A 26388-nucleotide genomic window follows, 5' to 3' on the forward strand; every position below is an offset into this window, starting at 1 on the left:
TGACAACCTTTAATATTTATATTTTAATTGTCCAGAAAATTCCTAAAGTACTTAAATTTTTAAAACGAAAATTGGCAACAGTTTAATACTTAAAGTCTCTCCTCCGAGCTCTTTCTTATAACCAATGGCTTCAATCTACTTCGCAATTTGACCAATCTCTTACTAACTTTACCAGTTGAATGCGGATTTCTCAAATCAGGCATCGACTTGCTCTCATGTACTGTTAATTCTGTAGCCTTAACAGTACCATAATATCTAGGCATACTAAAATCATTTTCTTTGAACATCAACGCCGTTTTCTGTTTAATACTTTGCAGGCTTGTTTCCGTTTTATATTCCGCTTTAGGGGGAGGTGTATCCGCGAAAAATCTTGGCAAATTATTACTTCTTATTATAGGAGTGTCTGGTAAGGAACTTAATTTTAAATCACTGTCAGCTAACGACGGAACTCCAACTGTTGATTTGCTCTTTATTAGTGGTGGTTTTTCTGGTGTTAAATGAGCAGGAATGTTCAGGAACGATGCGCTTCTATGTGGTACTCTTGCTAGCACTTTGTTGATTTTATTTGGGTCTATATTCTTTAGACTTTCAACTCTGTTCAAAGTTGGTCTTAATTTGCTTGAACTATCAATTCTGTCTAACGTCTTAGCACTGTTGGTTCTTAGGATTCCCTTCACACTTTCAACTCTAGGTAACGTAAGAGCTGTGGGTAAAGCTAGTACTGAAACGGGATCGTATTGATATATTGGTGTCTGTTTTGTTATCTTTGTTTCATCCTTGAGAGTAACAGTGCTTGGTTTTATAACGTCTTGCTTTTTCACAGATACGTTCATAGTAAGACCTTCTTCAGTGTCTTGACTCTTAGTATCTTCTTCTTCTTCTTCAATTTTAAACATGTCATAAGTAGCCAATAGTTCGTCTTTGAACATGATTTCGAAGTCTGTGACTGGTGAATCAACTTCATCTTCAAAGTACACTTTTGTTCTATTTGGCTTGTCTGATAAATAGTCCGGTTCTGATTTAGTTTCCAATTCATCTAACGTGTTTGTGCTGGCTTTCTTCAATTCGTGATCATCTCTGAATATCAGTGATTTGGAGAATACCTGGTGACAAAAGGTAAATTATTATTAAAAGGGTTCATTATATAAGCATCTAAAAAGATATAAAGAAAGATGTTACATTGGAGTATAAACTAGACGCCACTCTAAATTAATAGTTGTTCATATAATGATCAATTGATGTATTGCAGCTAACGTTTTATTGACACAAAATTAGGGTCAATTAGAATTGGGGCAACCGTACACACAAACAATACAATCATTATATTGAAGCTTAAGCTCTAATATTGTCTGCATTTTGATCTGTCTATTAATTGCGTCTTCGGGAACGTTTGATCCTACAACCGAAAAAATGTTTTGTGATGACTGATGAGTAATATATTAGAAGAATATCAGCTTTGCATATTATAATTATTATAGTTATGTGAATAAATTTTATTAAATTAATATTTAAATTAAGCATATGTTACATATTTAGCCTTTGTCATACATTTTTTTATTAACTCCAATAAAATAATATAAAATGACACTTTTTATTGTGAAAACGGTTAAATTTGATACACGCAGCAAACGTAATAAAATTTTATAATTTCTAAGATTTTAATACTTTTACAACATTTTCGGTACCTAGGTAATCTGTCATTATCATTATCTTAAAATAACAGTACATTGCCCTTATTTCTGATAAGTTATGAGTCTATCCATCACTGACACGCTGTTATCGCTTAAATACCTGCCTATCCTTTGGATATTTTTATCAGTGAACAACGATTATTCGGTATATTCGGTGCATTTAATTTGTCTATTTAGTTAATTTGTCTGTCAAGTTTATTTTCTCCGCTGTGTTTTTACTTTTTTTTAATCTATACTAATATTATAAAGCTGAAAAGTTTGTTAGTTTATTTGAACGCCCTTATCTCAGGAACTACTAGTCCGATTTGAAAAATTCTTTCGGTTTCTTTCTATATTATATTATCATCATGCTAAGACCAATAAGAGCGTGGCCGCGAGTCACAGCTAGTATTCTATAAGTGAACATACATACATATATCTTTTGTTTTATTAAAATAATACATACCTCATACAATTTATCAGCATGTAGCGGTAGTTCATTAATCTCCCGACTTAAAATGGCTTGTTGAGGCAGATGGTTATTATTGATCGGCTGCTGTGTGACCACGCTGTCCAGACTGGCACCCATGTTGGCATAGCCGTTTGTGTAGAGAGTGTCATCTTCGAGCCTGGAAATAAAAAGAAAGTTGTAAATACGTGATTATGCAGATAATCGAAAATTCGGATAATAATCAGACTGCAGACATAGACTGTTAATAATGAAAAACGAACTGTCATACATAGAATACGCATTATTAGTGTCTTGTTTTACTTTCTACCACAATTATTATAAACTAGCTTTCCGCCCGCGGCTTCGCCCGCATTTTCAAAGATAAACCCGCATAGTTCCCGTTCCCGTGGGATTTCCGGGATAAAACCTATCCTATGTGTTAATCTAAGTTACCCTCTATATGTGTGCTAAAATTCATTGTAATCGTTTCAGTAGTTTTTGCGTGAAAGAGTAACAAACATCCATACAAACTTTCACATTTATAATATTAATAGGACTACCTGCGGCTTCGCCCTCGTTTTCAAAGATAAACCCGCATAGTGCCGGTTTCGGGTTTTCTGGGATAAAAAGCCCATGTCTTATTCTGAGTCTTCAGCTACCTACATACCAAATTACATTGCAATCGGTTTAGTAGTATTTGCGTGAATGAGTAACACCCATCAATCCATCCTCACTAACTTTCGCATTTATAATATTAGTAGGATGCGAAACTTTGTATGTTTGTTTGTTACTCCTTCACGCAAAAACTACAGAACTGATTTTCATTAAATTTGGTACACAAATAGACGGTAACTTGGATTAACAACCCCATGACCAAGACCCAAGACCCAAGACCCATGGGAACGGGAACTATGCGGGTTTTCCTTTGACCTCGCAGGCGAAAAGCTAGTTTCTTCACAAATTATTTTATGGTACATACGGTAAACTACTTCTTACTACATACTACAAAACAATTGCTCTAAACCTAAAGTAATTTTACCTATTATCAGACTTTATGCACTAAATCTATACTAATATTATAAAGCTGAAGAGTTTGTTTGTTTGTTTGAACGCACTAATCTCGGGAACTACCGATCCGATTTGAAAAATTCTTTCGGTGTTAGATAGCCCATTTATCGTGGAAGGTTATAGGCTTTTTCATCACGCTACGGGCAACAGGAGTGGAGCCACGGGGGCGAAACCGCGCGGAGCAGCTAGTATTAGTATACCTATACAATTTGTTTCACTAAAGCTCATTGTGTGTTTACAGGAACAAACAAAATTCTTTGTTTTTGTGATTAAAGAACTTGAAGGAAAATATGTATTATGATAACAATTTTTATTATGTTTATGTTAAAATATTGTTTATTTTGCATTAACTTGTCACTCTTGCGAACAATTTACTTATGCAATATTATGAAAGCAAAACATTGGATACTAGGTAGTTAATTTTATACAGAACTAGCGGTCCGCCCCGGCTTCGCCCGTGGTACATGTTTACGTTTTCTCTACATAAGAACCATCCTCGTACTTCAAGGAATATAATAAAAAAAGAATTATCGAAATCGGTTCAGCCGTTCTCGAGTTATGCGCTTACCAACACATTTTGCGATTCATTTTTATATATAAGATGAAATATGTAAAAATTAAAAGCTAGACTATTTTAATGAAAACTTATTAACTAATCATTGAACAATTGAACATGCCCAAAATAAATCCATACTAAATACTAATATTATAAATGCGAAAGTAACTCTGTCTGTCTGTCTGTTACTCAATCACGCCTTAACTACTGAACCAATTTGCATGAAATTTGGTATAGAGATATTTTGATACCCGAGAAAGGACATAGGCTACTTTTTACCCCGGGAAATAGGATAGGTTTTATCCCGGAAATCCCACGGGAACGGGAACTATGCGGGTTTTTCTTTGACTGCGCGGGTTAAGCCGCGGGTAGAAAGCTAGTGTTATTATATTTTAAAAATTCAATGTAATACAAGAATATTGAAAAATATGTTAAAATGGTAGATTATGGGATATAGGTATAATGCTCAAGTGTATACTATTCTCATAGTTTTTTTTTTATAATCGGTCAAAACATAAATTAAAAAATTAAATTTCTTTACACTTTAGTGCAGAAAACGAAACAATCACAACACCCATATAATATTAATTTATGCATTATTAATAAATAAATTATTTTAATGTTTAACTATTAAAATTTATATTTATAGGATTACAAACAAGTTATTTTGGTACGCATTTTATCGTGTCATAAAATTTATATAGCGTATCATAATGTAATTCAAACATGAATTCCGATTCTAATAAATGTTTCGTTCCATAGTATTTTTATTTAAATTGGCAGTAGGATTGTATATAATTTTGGTAAGTACTATTATTAATAATCCTATATATAAAAATGAATCCCAAAATGTGTTGGTAAGCGCATAACTTGAGAACGGCTGAACCGATTTCGATAATTCTTTTTTTATTATATTCCTTGAAGTACGAGGATGGTCTTTATGTAGAGAAAACGTAAACATGTACCACGGGCGAAGCCGGGGCGGACCGCTAGTTAATAATAATTATATAGGAAGTTAATTATACGCATTATTCTATAAATTACCTATGTATGTATTTATTGGATAAAATTTACTCATGCATTTGTTTAAACTGATTAATATTGGTTTATAAACAATCTTATCCTAGCAATTGCTCTTGGCTCTATATTATTGACGTCTTTGTTAGAGAATAGCGACCTCATTTATACAATTTTCATCCAACTATAACACTCTCTTAATTTTACTATGCATAAGATCTGGGTTTGGATACTAAGTAGTACAAAAACTATGCAGCAAAGATTTGTCAACAAACCACACTATATTTAAATATTGTGAGTCCCCGTAAAAGATAAGTCATAACTCAGTGCCGTCTTTAGGATCAACGAGGCTATGGGCCAAGGTACTGGCTGGGGCCTATGTAAGGAATGAAAGTTTTTTAAGCTGTATATAATTACTGTTATTTTAGTGCAAAAATAAATTTTTAAACAAATTTTCTAAATCTTGTTTCTATTTTACCAAGTGTGTGATTTGATATTTTTCTTATTATGTTATAAAATTTGTTGTTGTATATCGAAAATTTTCAGAATTGTGGGGCCCCTGCCTACCTCGGGGCCTCGGGCCAGGGCCCTGCGGGCCCTGCCTTAAAGACGGCACTGTCATAACTTTGTGAGATGATGATTGATGACCACATAATTTTAACAATAGTAAGTTGAACTAGCTGCGCCCCGCGGTTTCGCCCGCGTGGGTCCGCTTCTGTTGGTCTAAACGTGATGATATAGGCCGAGGAAGGCTATAGGTAAATGGGCTATCTAACACTGAAAAATTTTTCAAATCGGACCAGTAGTTCCTGAGATTAGCGCGTTCAAACAAACAAACACTTCAGCTTTAAGACAAGACTTTACTTTAAAAATAATATGGTGAAACATTTCTAATACGAGGGAAGTACGAGAGACCATAAATTATAATTATAATCCGACTAAATATAAACGTAAATACAAAGATTTACATTATAATACCTGCGATAATACAATGTTAACATTGGGCTTATATTGTGTGATAATAATTAGAATAAACTGAAGAGTGAAGATAGTGTTGAGTGCCGATATAAGTTGTAATTGTAATAATGAAATTGTGAAAATCAAGCTGGTGTACCTACACGGTACACCGTCAAAGGTTTTGTCCTTCTTGACTTTTTGTATTTTAGTCTGAAATAATAATACCGACCTAACTACATTTGTATTTTAATAATGCGTTTCTTCTCATCATGTAATTTGGCTTCTAATGCATATAAATATAATTTATAAAAACAAATTGTATTATTATTTAAATAGGAGATAAAAACTACAAAAAATACGGCTCTCTGGCGAAAACGATGCGATACGATGTAGGTAAGTATTGGTAAGTAGATATTGTATCATCCATTGAGTATAAATACTTCAAAAAATTCCCGTTTCTCTACATTTTCTCTAAAGCTTATCTATACTAATATTATAAAGCTGAAGAGTTTGTTTGTTTGTTTGTTTGAACGCACTAATCTCGGGAACTACTAGTCCGATTTGAAAAATTCTTTCGGTGTTAGATAGCCCATTTATCGAGGAAGGTTATAGGCTATATTTCATCACGCTACGGGCAACAGGAGTGGAGCCACGGGGGTGAAACCGCGCGGAGCAGCTAGTATAATATATGGGGCATTTCACGCGAAGCGGACACAGATGTCAGGGTGATGTTTCAGATTTCGGTTATATTTTAGTATGTTACACCTGTATATATCCTCGGTATGTATACGAAATATTTTTGCATTTAAAAGCTTAGTTTTCAAAATACAGGTCTTTGAAGATGTCAGTAAGCGTGAGGTATGGGCGACTTCGAATGTAATTATCAGTTCATGAAAATTAATTTTAAATAAATTGATGACTGAATAATATACCCCATTAAATAAACTTTTTATCCTCATATTTCGAATTTCGAATTTATATTTAAATTCCTTAGAAAAATAAAAAAATATTTTTCTTTGTCATTTTTGATAAACTTTGCGTATTTTTAAATTTTTTTAAGATCATTAAATAAATGGCTTATATTATGCTTAAACTTCATGCAAAGTTCTAGAGTGGTCATCGCGGTAGTTTAGAAGCTACATGTATTTTAATAGCGAAGCGCGGTAATATCCCCATACTAGCGCCTAGTTGGTTAGCGCAACGTACTGCAGTATTTATCTCACTATAGTTAGTTAATAACACCGTTTCAGGTTTAAATAAGGTTTTATAGTGGTAAATAACAAGCAAGAAAATATTACTTTTGTTTTCTTAAAAAAAAATTATTCAGTAAAGTAATATGACATTTTTACGACTTTGAATACGTATATCTCGTCAATTATTTATTTTAGCATAAAACTTATTTATAAACCTTCAATTAATTTTTAAAGACCTATCTGTTGACACCTCATTTAATTCAAATTTCTCGAATTTATTTTTTGTCCCCGTTTCTATGAATATTGCAGTGCGTCGCGCTAGGCTCTAGTATGGGGATATTGCCGTGCTTCACCATTATAATACATGTAGCTTCTAAACTACTGCGATGACCACTCTAGAACTTTGCATGAAGTTTAAGCATAATATAAGCCATTTATTTAATGATCTTAAAAAAATTTAAAAATACGCAAAGTTTGTAAAAAATGAAAAAGAAAATTTATTTTTTATTTTTGTAAGGAATTTAAATATAAATTCAAAATTCGAAATATGAGGATAAAAAGTTTATTTAATAGGGTATATTATTCAGTCATCAATTTATTTAAAAATTAATTTTCATGAACTGATAATTACATTTGAAGTCGCCCATACCTCACGCTTACTGACATCTTCAAAGACCTGTATTTTGAAAACTAAGCTTCTAAATGCAAAAATATTTCGTATACATACCGAGGATATATACAGGTGTAACATACTAAAATATAACCGAAATCTGAAACCTCACCCTGAAATCTGTGTCCGCTTCGCGTGAAATGCCCCATATATATATATTAAAATACGTTCTAATTCTTTATCAACTTCATATACCATCCACTTTCAGATAATAAAGTTATTATTAATTGCAGTTGAAACATGAGCAACAATAGATCATATCTTGTGATATGGTTTTTCACGATTACCAACATAGGACGTTATTATTTTTCCACGAGATAAAATAATAATTTCAAGGTTGATATATTTTTTTCCGATTAAATAATATTTCCTTGTAGTTTGAGGAAAATTAAATAATCATACTTTTCTATGATTGAATTAGAACGAGTTTTTTTTTCAATAGATTAAATTAAAAGGTTCTATACTTAATATAGAGCCACGCGGGCGAAACCGCGGAGCGCAGCTTGTATTTAATATTTATGGTAGTGAATAGAAACATTTAATAAGTAGGTACCGAATAGGTATAGGAAGGTAGGATTACGATACACCACTATCTAATTTAACATCTTATCTATATAATACCTATATAATCTTATATATAAAATTCTCGTGTCACAATGTTAGTCTGCATACTCCTCCGAAACGGGTGGACCGATTCTCATTAAATTTTCTGTGCATATCGGGTAAGTCTGAGAATCGGCCAACATCTATTTTTCATATGTACCACGGGCGAAGCCGGGGCGGACCGCTAGTATATATATATATATATATATATATATATATATATATATATATATATATATATATTCTGTAAATTATTCTTAGCGAAGATATCGCATATTACAACATAAGGACGCCCATTGTTCTCCCTTCTTCCGTAAACACAAGTAAATCTCAACATCAATCAGTATTAGATAATATTATGATATAATGAAGAACTTGTTTTTTTCGCTATTTTTATGAGATCGATACTCCTACGAATAAAAAAGCAAGTGATAATTGCAATATAATATTATTATGTAATTCGTCTGCGTGGTTATAAAGGTTTATTTATTTATTTGTTCTTCACTATATAGAGAGTGAAGTAATATAGAAAATAAAAAGTGGGTACAAAAGATATTATGTGAAGATGAAGATAACTGGTTTCATTATTTTGTTATTCTTTGATCTATGTATTTAGCTATGCTAAGGTGTCCAGGGGCCGTAATATTGACCTCTTATTTCAACGAAATAAGAGGTCATAAACCATAATACGGCCCCAGAAATCGTGTATTTTCAATTATTAAATATTATCAATCGACCCTGTAGTTTAATTTTGTTCGAGACCTTTATTCATATTATATTCGTTATCACCTTATGATTCCACAAATCATGCACTTATGATTAGATATTTGATTCAACACAATACCTTCTATTTACCTTCTTGTTTTATTGTTGTTTTATTTATAAATACGTTATGATCTTGAAATTCAAAGTGTCAAAGACGATGTGCCAAGTATTCAATAACATGAGAGAAGCAGGTTTTACAAACAAGTAACATAGAAATGAGCTAAATAGAAATTTACCAAATACTAGGTATATTAAAAGATACCTAAATACATTTAGAAGGTATAATGGCATTACTCTTCAATAATTATAAATAATAACAAAACTCATGGGATATTTTGGTATTAACCAATACTTGAAGACTGTAAAAAAGTCCATTTAAAAATTCATTGAACTATACAGCCCATGAAGGTCGAAATTAAACAACATAGAATAGAATCAAAATCTAGTAATTTAAACATCATTTCGCAGAAAATAGCTAACAACAAGTCTTTGTAATTGCTGAGTCAGTTTTAAACAATAAATAATGATCATGCTATTAAAACTAAAATTTAGTTAAAACTTTGCCAGGAAAATTTTGCCAATTAAGCGTCTAAACCATTCAAGAACCAGGATTCTAACCACACCAAAACTGGATTCAAATTACCATAAACAACATCTTAACGCACCTAAAAAGAAAATGCATTCATTGAAATATAATCTTCAGTTGAATAAATTTGTGGAAATAACGGAATTTTAATATCTATCTCCAGATGTTTCTATGTAATTGAGAAATGTAATTGCAAAAACGGCCTTCAATTTTATTTGTATTTTAATTAAATAATGTGCTCGAATCGTGGCTATATTCTCAACTATTCAGTTTTTTTAGCAAACAAAGGCAAAAACTTTTCGATTAGATCATCAGTTTCTGAGGAATTAAAATTATTGAATCAAATTGTATTGCAATATTTACCAGATAAGATAATTATTCAAGGAATATATTTTAAGCGTAGATCGCCATTTTTTCATAAAATATGTATGTTTATTAGGTATTTGTTATTTAGATTTCTATGATATTGACATATTACGAGGTTTTTTCCCGATTCCATTTGATTTTATTTATAGTTTACAAGCAGTTACTTTAATCTGATACATATTTACCTATGTATATTAAAAAAAATAGTTAAATTTCGTAAAGAGTTTGTCGTTAGTAGGTAAATAGTTCCCGTTCCCGTAGGATTTCCGGGATAAAACCTATCCTATTTGTTAATCTAAGTTACCCTCTATATGTGTGCTAAATTTCATTGTAATCGGTTCAGTGGTATTTGCGTGAAAGAGTAACAAACACACATACACACAGAAGGATGATAATAATTATGTAATTAATAATACATACTTATAAGTAGCGATTTTCTTGTCGAAGCAAAACCTTTCCTCGCAGCATGTCCAGTACATTGTCTCCAAACAGCTGAAAACATACAATTATTATAAATTTAACTAATTATTATACGAAAATATATTTCATGGAATAGATAGAAATATGGTCGGATTCACACTGCATTAAAAGAAACAGTCTTGTATTATGTATTTTAAAATTAAACCTGTATACTTATATAATTTATAAATAAATAAATAAGCAGTATAATCTATGAAAAATACGAATAAATAATAAGCCTCAGGAAAACCTTATTCTAAACAATCAGACGAGTAAACAAAAACTTTAAATTACAAGCATTTTCAAACTCTGTTGTTCTTCATATGACGTATAACAAGTAACAACAATAATGTATAAAATTTATTTAACAATTTATTTTGCAAAACAAATACATAAAGGTTATATTACAAGAAAGGGCGGCCTTATCACTATGGAGTAATATGATGGTTGTTCCAAAAATCGGAACACAAATATGTATCTTCTAGTATCTATAATGATTGTAAAGTATTTGCAAGATTACCTTATCTTGACATTTTTGATCGAATGTGATAATTTCCTATGCAACAGTATACCTGATAAGCATGTTTGGGTTTCTATAAGATATTTTGCGTAACCTTGTTTTTACAAATTTGAAGTACCTAGTTGATAAAATGGGCTAGAATCACAGCTAGAATATTATGTATCGTATTAGGATAAATATTATGAGGTAACTGTCGCTTTACACATTTTCTTAAAGGTTTTTTCAATCATAGTGAGTTACTATTGTTTAATTCTTTCTCTAATATAGACAATTTACAAGTCATAATCGATTTTCAATCAATATGTCCCTATAGAAAACATGAAATTAATACAAACCATTGATTTAAAAAATTGAGAAAATTTTAGCGTTATTTTATAGAACTTTAAAGCAATTAAGTGGATGTTATTAAAAAGGTATGTCTTGTATTAACTACGATGGGTTCAATAATAAATAATAATTAATGCATAATAAAGTAAGTAGTTTCACAAATTTCAAATACTTACTACTGACAGGATTTACAAATATTGAGAAGCATGTTTACATCTTCACATAGCTAGTGTGTCTTCGAGGACGGAGCTCGGAACAATCTGGAAATTAAAAAATAAAAATAAAATTGACTTGCAAAATTATGGAATTTAACATTTATAACATGGGAATGGATAATTCAGTATAGACATGGTAATATAGAGTACATAAAGATGTTGAATGTATTAATAGTTTCAAAAAATAAATTATTGTATTCTTAACGATCCTTGATAAGTTTAGTGTACAAAGTTTTAAATTAAATCCGCCCGTTTAAAGTGGTTCAAAATCGAGTCTAAAAGTGTTAGTTACATTAAAATTTAAAAACATACGAACTTACTACAGTACAGATAACGAATACAGATGAAGTTTTATTAACTTCGTGTTAATAAAAGTGATTATAACACCAAAATACTGGATTATTTGAATTAATTTCACGCTAGGATAGAAGACAATTATGTACAAGAATAGTCGCGTTTTACTTTAGTATTGTTAAAATAAATAAAATTGCAAATATTTAAACATTTGCCGGCTTAATTCATAGCAATATCACTGTAACAAAAGGTATCTAAACCACATAAGAATACAGTCCAATATTGACAATACATACGTATTAACATGATATTAACAGTTTTAATTCTTACATGAAGGCTGACCGTTTCATCATGAAATAATATTAGCAAGTAATTGTCTTCAAGGATACGTACACTAGTATATGATATTTTGTACAATATTACAGTCACGACGTTGTTCACAATAAAACGAGAACAATTGACAATTGTTACATTCATACATTTCTGACTTTATATTCATCGATACATAAAAACAAAATCGAATCGAGAATGTCGGTTTGTATATAATATGTTCCTTGAAACTAGGAATATAATAATTATATAAATATACAATTATTGTGAGTCGTCACGGGACTCCTTGCAGATGTGAAACATTGACATTATTTTGTACGACGAATTTAGTGAAAGCACTACTGTAATAATAGGCTACGTATTTATACCATCAAATGGCTAGAAATCAGTTTCACATCAAAATACTAACTGATCAAAAAACTACTTATTAGACCGTATATATTATGACAAAATGGTTATAATTGATATTAAGGCAGTACCTATGCATTTATTCATTCGTTCAAATTATCGATCTACTGGAAATAAACAACTTAATGCTTGATTTCCATACTAGAAGTTTTCCTAAGGCCTAACTAAAAACACCAAGAGTTAGGATGTTTATGGAAAAATAATTCTATCATTTTATCTTAATAATTTATTCATCTCAATACACATAATTCTAAAGATTAAACGATCTCAGACCATAACCTACATGAAGGCGAACTGGCCGAAATATTCATTATGTACATAATACGATTTTATATTCTTCCTACGTCCATACATCCAATTGTATGTAAATTCAATTTGACCTACATTTAATAGTATGTTAAGTTCCTTATTAACAAGATACTTCCTAAGAATTGTAATCAGATTGAGTAAGTTCAATGTAGAAATAATAATTTATTACTTTAGTATCACAGATATTGCAATAAAATATTATCCAGAGCTTCTAAACCTACTTTGCAACTTGATATATCGACTGTTTCTGAATACGCTTTTTTATTAATATTATATGTCTACTAGCTTTCCGCCCGCGGCTTCGCCCGCGTTTTCAAAGAAATCCCTCATAGTTCCCGTTCCCGTGGGATTTCCGCGAAGTAGGAAGGATAAGATAGGATTAATAATAACATTAGTACACAAAAATGTACAAAACATATATGGACTCAAAGAAATAATCGTTTTAGATATTATTGTGACAAACAAAACAAAACATTCTTTATCTCAAATCTCAATTATGTTTGTAATTGAATTTTAAGTACCAATTTCTTAAGGTAAATTATAAAAGTAAAATATTCAAAAATATTTAATATTATTCTATTGTGTGTTAATTTCGACCTTTACTTTGGCCTACATTTAATAGAACTATATTGTAGAAGGTTCTGGAAGGGCGAAATTTTATAATTAAAAATTTAATGGTGTTTTAAATTACTTATTTAACTACGTATTGTCAGCCCTGAAAGCATTAGGTATAGAACGCGAATATTTTGTTTTGTTTGATTTTAATACGCCTTCGATTGTATGGTCGTTTTGTTTAATTTTAGAAGATAGTAATTAGATTTAAGAAATAGAAGATAGTAATTAGATTATAGTAATACATTGAATATCACACTGCTATAATATCTATATGAAAACATAACTGAACTAAATAGATAGCTGAAAAACTAGCGATTTAAAATAATAATATGAGATATCAGTAGACTAATTAATAATTATGAAAAATTATTTCACATTAGCCTTAAGAAAATTGTCAGAAAATAATAATAAAAAAGGCATTTTCTATTACCTGAGATTTATCCGCAAAGAATAAACCTCAGGGTCAAAATATCGTGACAATGGATAATTACCAATTAATCATAACTTTATGATTAACCACAAACCACATACCTACGCATAAACGTTAGTAACAATAATTACTGGGAATACATACATAATAATAATAATTATTATTCACATATTTTATTGTTTTTCAATATAATCTCTATCCCTAACGTAGTAAGAGAAATGATTAGATTTTTGGGGTTTGTTTATAACATTTTAAATTAAAAACTATTCGACAATTAAAAAAAATATCATAAAGGTAGAATTTTTATAAAAAATAAATATATAGTGACTATTGACTGGAAGATATCGCTTACTAACGACAGGGCCGCTCTTTACATGCATTCTTTTTGATTTATGTTACTTAATATATTGTTTGTTTATTATATTACAATCGTAATGATTTTCAAAAACAAGTTACATAAAAATATCATTTATTTTTGTTTTACTTTTTACACACTACACAATTTGATTTTAACAATATTTAAACAATAATTAGTTAACCTAAACTTTTATTTATAACTAGCTGTCCGCACCGGCTTCGCCCGTGGTACATATTTACGTTTTCTCTACATAAAAACCATCCTCGTACTTCAAGGAATATAATAAAAAAAGAATTATCGAAATCGGTTCAGCCGTTCTCGAGTTATGCGCTTACCAACACATTTTGCGATTCATTTTTATATTAAAGACTAGCGGTCCGCCCCGGCTTCGCCCGTGGTACATATTTACGTTTTCTCTACGTAAAAACCATCCTCGTACTTCAAGGAATATAATAAAAAAAGAATTATTGAAATCGGTTCAGCCGTTCTCGAGTTATGCGCTTACCAACACATTTTGCGATTCATTTTTATATATAAGACTAGCGGTCCGCCCCGGCTTCGCCCGTGGTACAAATTTACGTTTTCTCTACATAAAAACCATCCTCGTACTTCAAGGAATATAATAAAAAAAGAATTATCGAAATCGGTTCAGCCGTTCTCGAGTTATGCGCTTACCAACACATTTTGCGATTCATTTTTATATATAAGATTATTTTTCTACTTACTTATCACAATATTTGTTTTTAAAAATTTTTGGTTTCCATCTCAGTATATCATTGCATACGGAAGATGGATATTTTAAGGTGTGCTTGAACCCTCTTGACATTTTACAATATCGATATCGACATTACCATAAAATTAATTGAACCATGACGAATTTTTGACCACCATGCATTTAAAATATTGTCTGAATTGTAATCAATAACTTTGAGGTATTCTGTAATGGTACCTATATAAGTTTTCTTGACTGAATATTTTATGGTTAATGGTAGTTAATCTTTATGGGTTCGCCAATTTTGTAAAAGTTATTGCAATGAATAATGATGCAAATGTATTCGTAATTTATTTTTTTCAATGCGACAGTTTGACGAATAAAAAGGACTTTTTGTAAAATAAAAATATATAAAAATACATATTATGCAAAACAGATTGCAACTAAGCCCTAGGATGAGCATAAGGAACCTAGGTACCTAATTGTTTTATTAATTACTCTTAAATCAATCAAACTAAACTCTGTTTTACAAAAATTAAGAAAAATGTTACAAGTAACAGGTAAAATATTCCTTTTTAATCAGAAGTTGCGTAGATCAACTAGGTAGTTATAATAAAAATCAAAGGTGACTGATATTATAGTGATCTATCAACGCACAGCCCAAACCACTGGACGTATCGGGCTGAAATTTGGCATGTTAGATGTTAGGACGTAGGCATCCGCTAAGAAAGGATTTCCCGAAATTCTTGCGGGAACGGGGAAAAACGGGGATGCACGAACAAAGTCGTGGGCGGAAGCTAGATTACAAATAAAATACATTACAAAATTATTTGACTTACGACAAAAAAACATTCACCTCAAGAAAATAAATAAAAAGCCACAAAAATAATGACTCGAATCATAGTAATTATTAAATATCTACATGTGACTCGTGAGTTGTGGTTGCAGGCTCTTATTGAGCATTAATTTGCCGAACATAACTTCCAAATTACATCCAAACTAAAAACAACGTAAAATTGCATCTGTATTTTATTGCCAAATATACTTTACATTTTGAACAGTTGCGTTGCGAACAATGCAGGCATATTAATGAAATAAAAAAAGAGCGTGTGCCGAGCACACGTGTCAGAAGTGAATACCTACGTCTTTGGCAAGATTCATAGATACCAAAGTCGTCGCCTTACTTGATGACGTGACGGTATTGCCATGACCTTGAAATTTTACTCTCAACGCGTGTAAAAGAAGTTTCACTTCAAAAATAAGTACTTCGATAACAACATGATGAAGTAACAACTATAAAATGTTTAAAATTCCTTGCTCGTGCCGAGAGGATGTGTTGTAAGCAAGTGCTCGAGAACTCGATGCTATAGAAATAGAACGATTGAGTAATATCGAAGTAAATATTCATTATAATCTGTAGAAATAACTTTTCCTATCTAGAAAACTATATGTATAAATCTATATAAATAAATATCTTTCCGCTCGCCGCTTCCACCGCTTAGTCTTATAAGTTATAACCACAGACTAATAATAATACCTATACCTACTACGTTATAACTTTATAAGTTATAATATTGGTTATAACTTATAATCAACAATCTATACTAATATAATAAAGCTGAAGAGTTTTTGAACGCGCTAATCTCAGGAACTACGGGTCCGATTTGTAAAATTCTTTCAGTGTTAGATAGCCCATTTATCGAGGAAGGCTATAGGCTATTTATTTACGCATATAAGGCTTTAATTACGCTAAGTCTAACAGGAGTGGAGCACTGCGGATAAAACCGCAGGGCACAGCTAGTAAGTTATAAACCAAAACCTTCATCGAGAATCACTATCTATTAAAAAAAAACCCCTATATCTGTTATGTAGTTTTGAAGATTTAATCATGCAGACGGAATCATGAGACGGAAAGCGACTTTTTATACTATGTAGGGAAGATATTTTTTCTAGTAAAAACTCGATGGTTGCTCGACTTATAAATTTATTAGGGTACGCGCAGACAGAGAGCGTTCTGCGTTCCGCGTTCTGCGTTCTGCGTTCCGCGTTCTTTGTAATGTGAAGGATCTATAGCGCCGGCGCACACAGAACGCAGTTAGACCGCGGCGGTCATTCGGAACGCTTGCGTTCTCGCGTTCTCTGTACAGAATTACAAAGAACTCGCGTTCTCGCTATGGCTGGTCCGTCTTCTCCAATTGGTATCTTGTTTTTCTATTTCAGATTTTACATAGTCATGTAACTCATTGAAGCTATTTATTGACATTCGAAAATAAATATAAAATCTCTCTTCATCTTGAAGCAGCTCAGGGATAAGAATACTAAATTCTCCCATATCATCTCATTTCGTGTTGATAGGGTGTACCCAACATTTTCTACTTTTTTTGACTCCTCTAGACTCCACAAAAGCAAGGCTTCATCTTCGGAAGATGAACTTTCGAGAGAAATGTTTCACGTGCGGAGAGTCGCGAAATAGAACGCAAATGTCTTGAACGTGCTCCTGTGTGCGCTAGAACGCAGAACGCAGAACTGACGAACGCAGGACGCAGAACGCGGAACGCAGAACGCTGTATGTCTGCGCGTAGCCTTAATGTTAACAAACGTCTTGTCATGTTTTAGTTAAGCAAAAAAGCGGCAAAGATTGAATATTATTTTTTATATCATCCAATTAGTGAATGAAAACATCCTGATTGAAAAACCGGCTTGACTAGATTCAAAAGGTTTGACGTGTATGTCACAAACCGTAGTACAATAAATGCGTATTATGGCTTTTTAACCGACTTCTAAAAAGGAGGTTCTCAATTCGACTGTATTTTTTTGTTTATGATGCAAAAACTTTCGACTAGGTGATCGGATTTGATTTTTTTTTATTTGAATGTTAGTGCCTTCCGGTTGTTCCCGGTAAAATTTAGTCTGGATATTTGAAGGCAGTTTTAGTAATAATATATATAATGCTGGTCAAATATTTATTAATAATTTAAAACACTGTTTTCTTGTAAAAAATAGTTCTTTTTAAACCTAGCATCACTTTGCATTTTGCAATGATTTTAATTCAACACGACGTTATCATTTTTAAAACTGGGCATAGTGTTTGGTTACGCTTTAATGAAAGGCGAACGATTAGAGCATGTTATTGGCTAGAATCAAGATACTTGTATAACTTATGACTAGTTGCATAACTTCTGGATAATATATTATATTTTGCTTATACGCTAGATAAATGGAAAATATTTTAAAGTCCAAACCCTGGTAGCCAGTTATGAAAAAGGCCCTTCAAACTATTCCATAAGTAAACTTAAGTAATTCACGAACTACCAAATATTATTAACTTTTAAAAAGCTATTTAGACCTAAATCCCTTTGAATGTCGTACTAGTTAGACGGCATATTCTAAGTTAGAATATGCCGTCTTATGTATATTGGTTAATATTAAATAGTATTAATTATTTAATAGTTATTATTATAATAGTATTAAAATTTCCTTGTTATTATATTGATTATAAATAAATGTCCTAGTCTGACTTATCTGTGAGGTAAAGCCTAAAGGACGATGATAGCTAACAGTCAATTATTATTGTATTGTATTCCTATTAAACACTTATTGCAACAAAATTAAACATTTATTAGTTTTGTAAATTATCAATGAAATCTTAAAATCCTATCATTTTCTTTAGAAAGACATGAATGAACCTACTGCAGGCTACAGCTTCATAGGTAGGTACTATTGTGAGCAGAGTGATGTTCTCACTTCCATCAATATATCCCTTCTCTACTAATATTTTAAATGCGAAAGTAACTGTTTGTCTGTCTGTCTGTATGTTACGCTTTCCCGCTTAAACATCTCAACCGATTTTGATGAAATTTGGCACAGACAATCTTTAGACTCTGAGAAAGAAAATCTAGGCTACCTTTTATCAAAACACCACGCGGGCGAAGTCGCGGGCGGAAGCTAGTTAAACATAAATATATTCATTTAAAATAATGTAATAAAAGCTTTAAAAAATAAAGACAGCGCTTGTGGTGGATTTTACTTCATTTGAAACAACATAAAAATCTGATTATTGCCAAGTTCAAGGCATCGAGATAGTATGTACTACTACATACTATCTCGATGGTTCAAGGTAATATTTTTATGTAAGTTAGATCAATCGTTATTTTGTGTTATATTGAAGCACTAGGGTGATTGCGCTGGTTTTCGTCCAGTTATGGGAGTTGCCAACTTTCTGATGCGAAATAAATATTTTGGAGCACCCTTACTTAAACATGTAATATTTTTATTTAGTCCTTATATAGTCTTCTTTAAGATGATATTAGGTGAAAATAAATCATTTTGATGTATCTTTTTATTTAAATTATTTTCTGCAAAAGTAGGGTATATGCTAGTTTTCGTCCAAAAAAACTGGTTTTCGTCCTAGTGTAAGCTAGTTTTCGACCACCGTGTAGAAAAAGGAGGGTAGGTCAATTATTAAGTTAAAAACCAATTACAGGTAAATATATACTTTTATTTAATCAACATCACAATTTCTCACTACCTTACAGGTTTAGTTTTACTAATAATCAATACATATAATAAAATTCTAGAAAAGTGGTGTCTGTACAATGAAAATATGTAAAAAAAATTAGCAGGGGCTATTACTAAATCGATCCCAAACCCAAAACTGTTGTTAAAAAAATTTTTGTCTGTTTGTCTGTTTGTCTGTTTGTCGGTTTGTCTGTTTGTCTGTATGTTTGAACACGCTAATCTCAGAAACGGCTTATCCGATTTAGATGCAGTTTTCACTTATATATTGTGGTAAGCTTCATTTAACATTTAGTGTTTATTTCATGTCAATCGGTTCATAAATAAAAAAGTTATGACCATTTAAGTAATCACAGCGAACATTTGCTAAGGCATTCTATACATGAATTACTTTATTACGTAAATTATACGCTAAAGTTATTCCTTGACATGTCCAGATGATTATATCGAAAGTCCCCAAGCGTGGGGGGGGTGGTTATGCTGAGGGGGTAGTAGGGGGGGTCAAAGGACCTTTATTTAGATTTTTGCTCATAAGTCTAAAACCTGCACAAATAGCATTATGGTTACTTCTAGGTAAATTTTCTATATAAAAGGTCTTTGAAATTATGTCGTAGGTATTATATTTTTAACCCCCGACGCAAAAAGAGGGGTGTTATGTCCGCTATGTGTGTATTGCGTGTCTGTCTGTGCCACCGTAGCTCGCTAACGGGTAATACGAATTAGATGCGTTTTTTTGTTACATTAGTTGTTTATTATATTATATAGGGGTAAGTGGGAATGAAAAAAACGAATGTTAGTTGTTAATGTAAGTTGTTAATGTAGGTTATACCCAAGTGATATATCAAATGAAAATAGACGACATGTCAGAAACAATTAGTCAAATTTTATCAAAATTGGTTCATCCATTTATTTGATATAGTGGGAATAAATAAATGAATTTTATCAAATATACTCAAGTGACGTATCTAATGAAAGGCATGACGTGTAAAGTACAATAAGACATATTTTATCAATTATTAATTTTATATTATTAGAGGGGTAAAAGTGGGAATGAAAAAAACGAATGTTGTCTGTTATACCCAAGTGATATATCAAATGAAAAAAGACGACCTGTCAGAAACAACAAGTCAAATTATATCAAAATCGGTTCATCAATTTATTTGATATAGGGGTTAAAGTGGGAATAAATAAATAAATTTTATCAAATATACTCAAGTGATGAAGTGACGTATCTAATGAAAGACATGACGTGTAAAGTACAATAAGACATATTTTATCAAAATTGGTTCATCCATTTATTGGATATAGGTATAAAAGTGGGAATAAAAGTTGTCAAATAATATACCCAAGTGGCATATCAAATGAAAGGGCATGACCTGACGTGAGAAGTATGATGAGGCATATTTAATCAAAATCGGTTCATCCATTTATTGATTTATAGCGGTAAAAGTGGGAATGAATAATCGAATGTGGTCAAATAATATAATCAAGCGGCATATCAAATGACGTGTGAATCACAATTAGTCATGTTTTATCAAAATTGGTAAATCTGTTTATTACATATAGGGCACCTTAGGGGTGATAGTGGGGATAAATAATCCAAATGGAGTACCAAACGAAAGGATATGACATGTACATAATATATAGGTATAATTAGACATGGTTTAGATCAAAATCGGTTCTGCCATTTACTAGGGGTGAAAGGGAAAAGTTGAAAGTCTGTGAAAGTAGAAGGAATATGGGAGCGGGAGAATAACCACATCCTGGAAATTTTGAACTCTGTACCTAAGTTTTATAGCTCAGTTTAGTAATAAATTTTACTAACAGTTCTTTTGTGTTATTATTTATTTTATTTCTTAACTTTATAATTATGTGTAAGTACCTACTTATAATTTAGTTGTATATGATAGTACGTGTTTCAAGACGTGTTTACTCAATAATTGTGTGTTAAGTAGTAACTACTATGCAGTCACTATTCCACGCGGACGAAGTCGCGGGCACAGCTAGTAATCAATATAACTAGTCAACACTGAGATCTATGTAGCACTTGGCAGTCTTTATATCGTTAGTGATGACTGTTTAATCATTCGTAATGAAGAAAGGAATGCGTTACTTACAATGTAAATGAATAAAGTAATAATTATAGGACTGAGAAATTACATCAAAAAACAGAAATATTCATTCTAATACTTTGTTTATCAAATGAAACGTACTATATTAAACACAGCCATAATAATACGTTTTAGCTACTAAAATAAACTATACTATACCTTACTGAACTATGCATTATTGTCTTACTGATGCCTTTATTAAAGATTCTTCAGTGTACCTACGTAGCGTTTTTTTTTCTAGCTTTCTTAGACTCCTTCGAGGCCATCTAAAAACAATAAGATCTTTCTTAGGATACGTTGAGTAAGTAGAATAAAAAAATATTGCATTGGCAAAACAGACCTAGAATAAAAGATGATACTCAAGTGAATGATAATCAAGAAAAATACAGTGTATTATGTCTGACCTACCCCCATTTATGCTACGAATAATTGACTCTACTTCACATAAGGAGAATGATACATGACTGAATGAATGACAATATTAGGTACCTACAGCACTCTGGCCCTCACCAATTATTATTTATAAGGAAGATACTGAATAGAAAACTTGTCAATACGTAAAAAAGACGAAAAGTAATGCAAAAGAATAGCTATTTTTAATTTTTGTCCACTCCAATACTCATTCATGGACGAAAACTAAAACGTTTAAAGCTAAATTTAGTTTTCGTCCACTTCTTTAAATATTTTTTTATTTTGGCTGCACTGTCAAAGCAGTGGACGGAAACCAAAAAATCTAAACTAATAGCAATAAAGATCACTTCGGGAGAAACTATTCAGTATTTTAAAAGTCCGATAGAGTAAAAAGAACCTAACAAATATTCACGTAGCTGTTTGAGTTTTCGTCCACTTGGACGAAAACCAAATATTTTGAGAATTTGGTAACCTAGTATCCGTCCACTTAATTTTTCGAAGAATATTATAAAAAAAGTATAATAAACACTTCTAATTGCGTTTAATAGGCTTATATCTAAACATACGTACCAAAAACATTACGTAAACTAGCTAAAACAGTGATTTAACTTACCATGAACTTTTCTCGCCGGCAAATTTTTCTCTCGCGCGATGACATCTGCAAGGCACGGATGGGAAGCGGCCACTTTTACGTTAATTTTTTGAACTCTCTTCTTGTCAAATCAAATTTTCATGTTGATAGTACTGTTGCTTACACATTATGGAACGTAAAAAGTGCAAACTTGCGCGGGAAGGTAGGTTTGTATTCAAGTTTTACGCACGTGATTGTAGCAGGTCAGTCAAATGGACGAAAACCGAAACTGGACGGCAAACCAGCGATATCTAAACATACGTACCAAAAACATTACGTAAACTAGCTAAAACAGTGATTTAACTTACCATGAACTTTTCTCGCCGGCAAATTTTTCTCTCGCGCGATGACATCTGCAAGGCACGGATGGGAAGCGGCCACTTTTACGTTAATTTTTTGAACTCTCTTCTTGTCAAATCAAATTTTCATGTTGATAGTACTGTTGCTTACACATTATGGAACGTAAAAAGTGCAAACTTGCGCGGGAAGGTAGGTTTGTATTCAAGTTTTACGCACGTGATTGTAGCAGGTCAGTCAAATGGACGAAAACCGAAACTGGACGGCAAACCAGCGCAATTACCCTATATTATGGTTAGTATTATTTAAAAATATATTTTAAAAATATAATTGTACATGTTAAATAGGTCGCAAAAAATTACCTACTTTTATTTTAATGTCGTTTATGGTTTTAACAAAAACTTTCTAATATGAGTTTAAGCATAATGTGAAAGTACCTACACTTAAATGAAAATTAATGAAGAATTTATTTTCTGAGAGAGATGTAATAGCTACAGATTATTAATATTTAATTATTTATTCATTCACCACTTCATAAAAATTAAGGAAATATCTTTTCTGTCAGATGTCGTCGAGCCTTATAACTGGAAAAAAATATCTTGACATAATTGTGACTAACCCTTCTGATAATATAAATACGGAAGTATGAGTAAAAACCTATACCTAACGATCTTGATTAATTTTAGCATATTATTATAGGTAGGAACCAAGTTCATAGTTTTTTCAATACAAAAGGATAAGGACTAACTATATAGTTTATGTAGTGTGAAAAATTCTAATGGGTGAAATAAAATCGTTTTTGTAATTGGAATAAACAACTAGCATGCAGCTGAGATAATAATAATTATGATATAGGAAATTAGATAAAATTTGCGGGGTAGATTAAAATCTTATGATTACCTAAATTGTAGCGATAATAACTATTTTAAGTTATTTATTTTTATACATTTGTACAAACACATTCAGGTATACATAACTATATGCATTTGATAATACCTACTGCAAATAAACATGTGATCGAATATTCAAATCTTTTTAGAAATATCACTAAGTATAAACTATTTTCGGTTGACACTATAAACATTTAATTATAAATTACCTACCTAGGTAGGTACATATTGGTCGCGGAAGAATTCTAACAAATACCCGCGGCCCCATCATTAAAGCGGCTCGACGGAACAAAGTGGGGCTTTAGTCGGTAACAATCTGACATAACCCACGGCTCCTTCCCCGGGGGCCGTGGCCTGGGTATCTTTGGAAGATTTCCCCACTATAAAAAAAAAGGTAGGTACATATTTTATTTGGGTATTTTCTCTAAAAGTAACATTTACTTTACTTTCGTTCTTACTTAATGATCTAAGACTTTGACGACGCGGTTGGCGCAGTGGTAAAGTAACTGCCTACTGAGCCGACGGTCCCGGGTTCGATCCCCGGTCAGGGCAAATATTTGTGTGATGAACTCAATTATTTGTTCTTGGGTCTGGGTGTTATTATCTATATAAGTATGTATTTATAATATTATATTTATCGTCGCCTAGTACCCACAACACAAGCCTTAATTGAGCTTACTGTGGGACTAGGTCGATTTGTGTAATAATGTCCTATAATATTTATTTATTTATTTATTTACTTTCGTTACTATAACGTTTAGCGTTTTATGATGAAAGGAAAAAGAGAATTTCAAAATCAAGACTTAAAATAAAATAAACCTACATAGAAAAATGACCAAAACTTAAACTTAACTTATTACCAACTTAATCAAATAACTTACCGAACTCTTTAAATTTCACATTAAACCAAACACAAGTTTATGCACAATTTTCACTTTCACTATCACATACCTAAATATCTGAAAATATCGTTATTCGTATCGTTATTAATAACGTTATCGGTACCGTTACCAGCGTCTGTGTAGTACGGTGTCTGTAGTGAAACTGACAGTTTGGTGGACGTGAGTCGTGACGTGACGTGAATCATTGGAGAATCGCTTAAAGTGGCACAATTGATAGAAACTAGCGATTTACATGAGTATATTATGTATTAACAGACCTACTAAATCTTTACTATAATTTCGAAAGCAAGATTTTTTTATTACTTTTGTATGATTGCAGATCACTATTACCACTGCATGAACAAAATTGCTTTTTTTTACCGATATTTACTTAATAGAATAATTATAATTTTTCATATTATGGTCTACTATAAATACTTAAACTATTTTGAAAATTCTCCTGAAAAAAAAAATCTATAACATAGTAGACTAGAAAGATTACTTGGAGAATAGAGCTATAGGTCTATTAATATTATTCTAATTCATTATATTATTTATGTAATTACTAATTAGTAATGTAAGATACCGTTCAGAAAGCGTATAAAAAGTCAGCAAGTACATTCCAAAAGTGAATGAACCATAGTTACTTTCACATTTGTAACTCATTGGGTAATATAAAGTAGATCGTATCAATATTTATATCTGCACTAAGTATATGTATTAAACTAATAATTTTTTAATTTCCTTTCCCATAATAACATTTCTAATTTTTACGCCCATCTCCTGTCACTTGTAACATACACTAACATTCAAAATTAGTTTCGTGAATGATGACGTATAAAAATTTAAATTAAGCCTCCGTATAAAGTAGGCAATTTAAATACAGTGAATGACCTCATAGAAAAAAAACAGGCATAATAAATAATAGCTATAATATACAGTATATAAAATAAATAGTTAATGTAAGTATGAGACCATAATATAAATAAATCCAATTTAGGGTTTTTATCTCTTATCCAAATAATAGTAAGAAAGTAAATAAAAATTGTAATTTCACTATGAGTAACAATTACTAAGAAACTTCTTATCTATCTGTACATATCTAAACAATATTGATACTTTGAGTTGGTACCTAATTACTAACACAATAGTCAATAAAAACTAAAGAGCATTCTGAATATTATCAAAATTGGGTTATGGATTATTCAAAATTATTTAGGAAAAAATATCTGTAGGTATCAATTATTATAATAATTACATGTATCACCCACTAAGTACTATGTTAATAATGCACTTGTCTATACAAATGATAATTTGATTCAAAAAAACAAACACGTGGCCTAGAAATAAATATTATAAAGAACCAAAAAAATACATAATGTATGAATAGAACTATGAACATAGTAATTGTGATCGTACAAAGTAGAGATACTTATAACTATTGAATAAGTTAAAACTATTGAGTAAATTGCTGTACTATGCGTTGGTCACGAAATAGACGTACTTATTACAAATTCAATTGGATCAGACCTAATATTATAATTTTACGATAAAAACGGCTATAAAAGTTTATTGGATAAATTTTAGTTCAATTGGATTCGATAATGTAGTAGCAAAGAGCTTTTATAAGATTGGATTTCCATAGGTGGAACAAGTGACAACTGCGTTAAAAACAACCGACTTCAAACTTGCACTTGCAACATTTACAAATACAGACAAAAATGCTCATAAAATAAAAACTACTGGGCCTATCCGAATAAAATTTTTATGGGA

General features: G+C 31.3%; 1 protein-coding gene and 1 long non-coding RNA gene across 2 annotated transcripts in view; both read right to left on the reverse strand.

The window, feature by feature from the left end:
* Nucleotides 1–26388, reverse strand: part of LOC149478303 (uncharacterized) — a 242386-nt gene that overhangs the window by 535 nt on the left and 215463 nt on the right. The window lies entirely within an intron of this gene.
* On the reverse strand, nt 6–24773 carry LOC149478304 (uncharacterized). Its single transcript, XM_089709526.1, has 5 exons — nt 24616–24773; nt 11385–11468; nt 10323–10394; nt 2137–2299; nt 6–1103 (listed from the first exon to the last, which is right to left on the reverse strand). The coding sequence occupies exons 2-5, from the start codon at nt 11414–11416 to the stop codon at nt 90–92; spliced, it is 1281 nt and encodes a 426-aa protein (XP_089565652.1). The 5' UTR covers nt 11417–11468; nt 24616–24773; the 3' UTR covers nt 6–89.

The sequence above is a fragment of the Colias philodice genome, chromosome 22, assembly GCF_061535455.1.
Source record: "Colias philodice isolate Cphi_HAF_F1 chromosome 22, ilColPhil1 Martin Lab GWU primary, whole genome shotgun sequence".
NCBI lineage: Eukaryota > Metazoa > Arthropoda > Insecta > Lepidoptera > Pieridae > Colias > Colias philodice.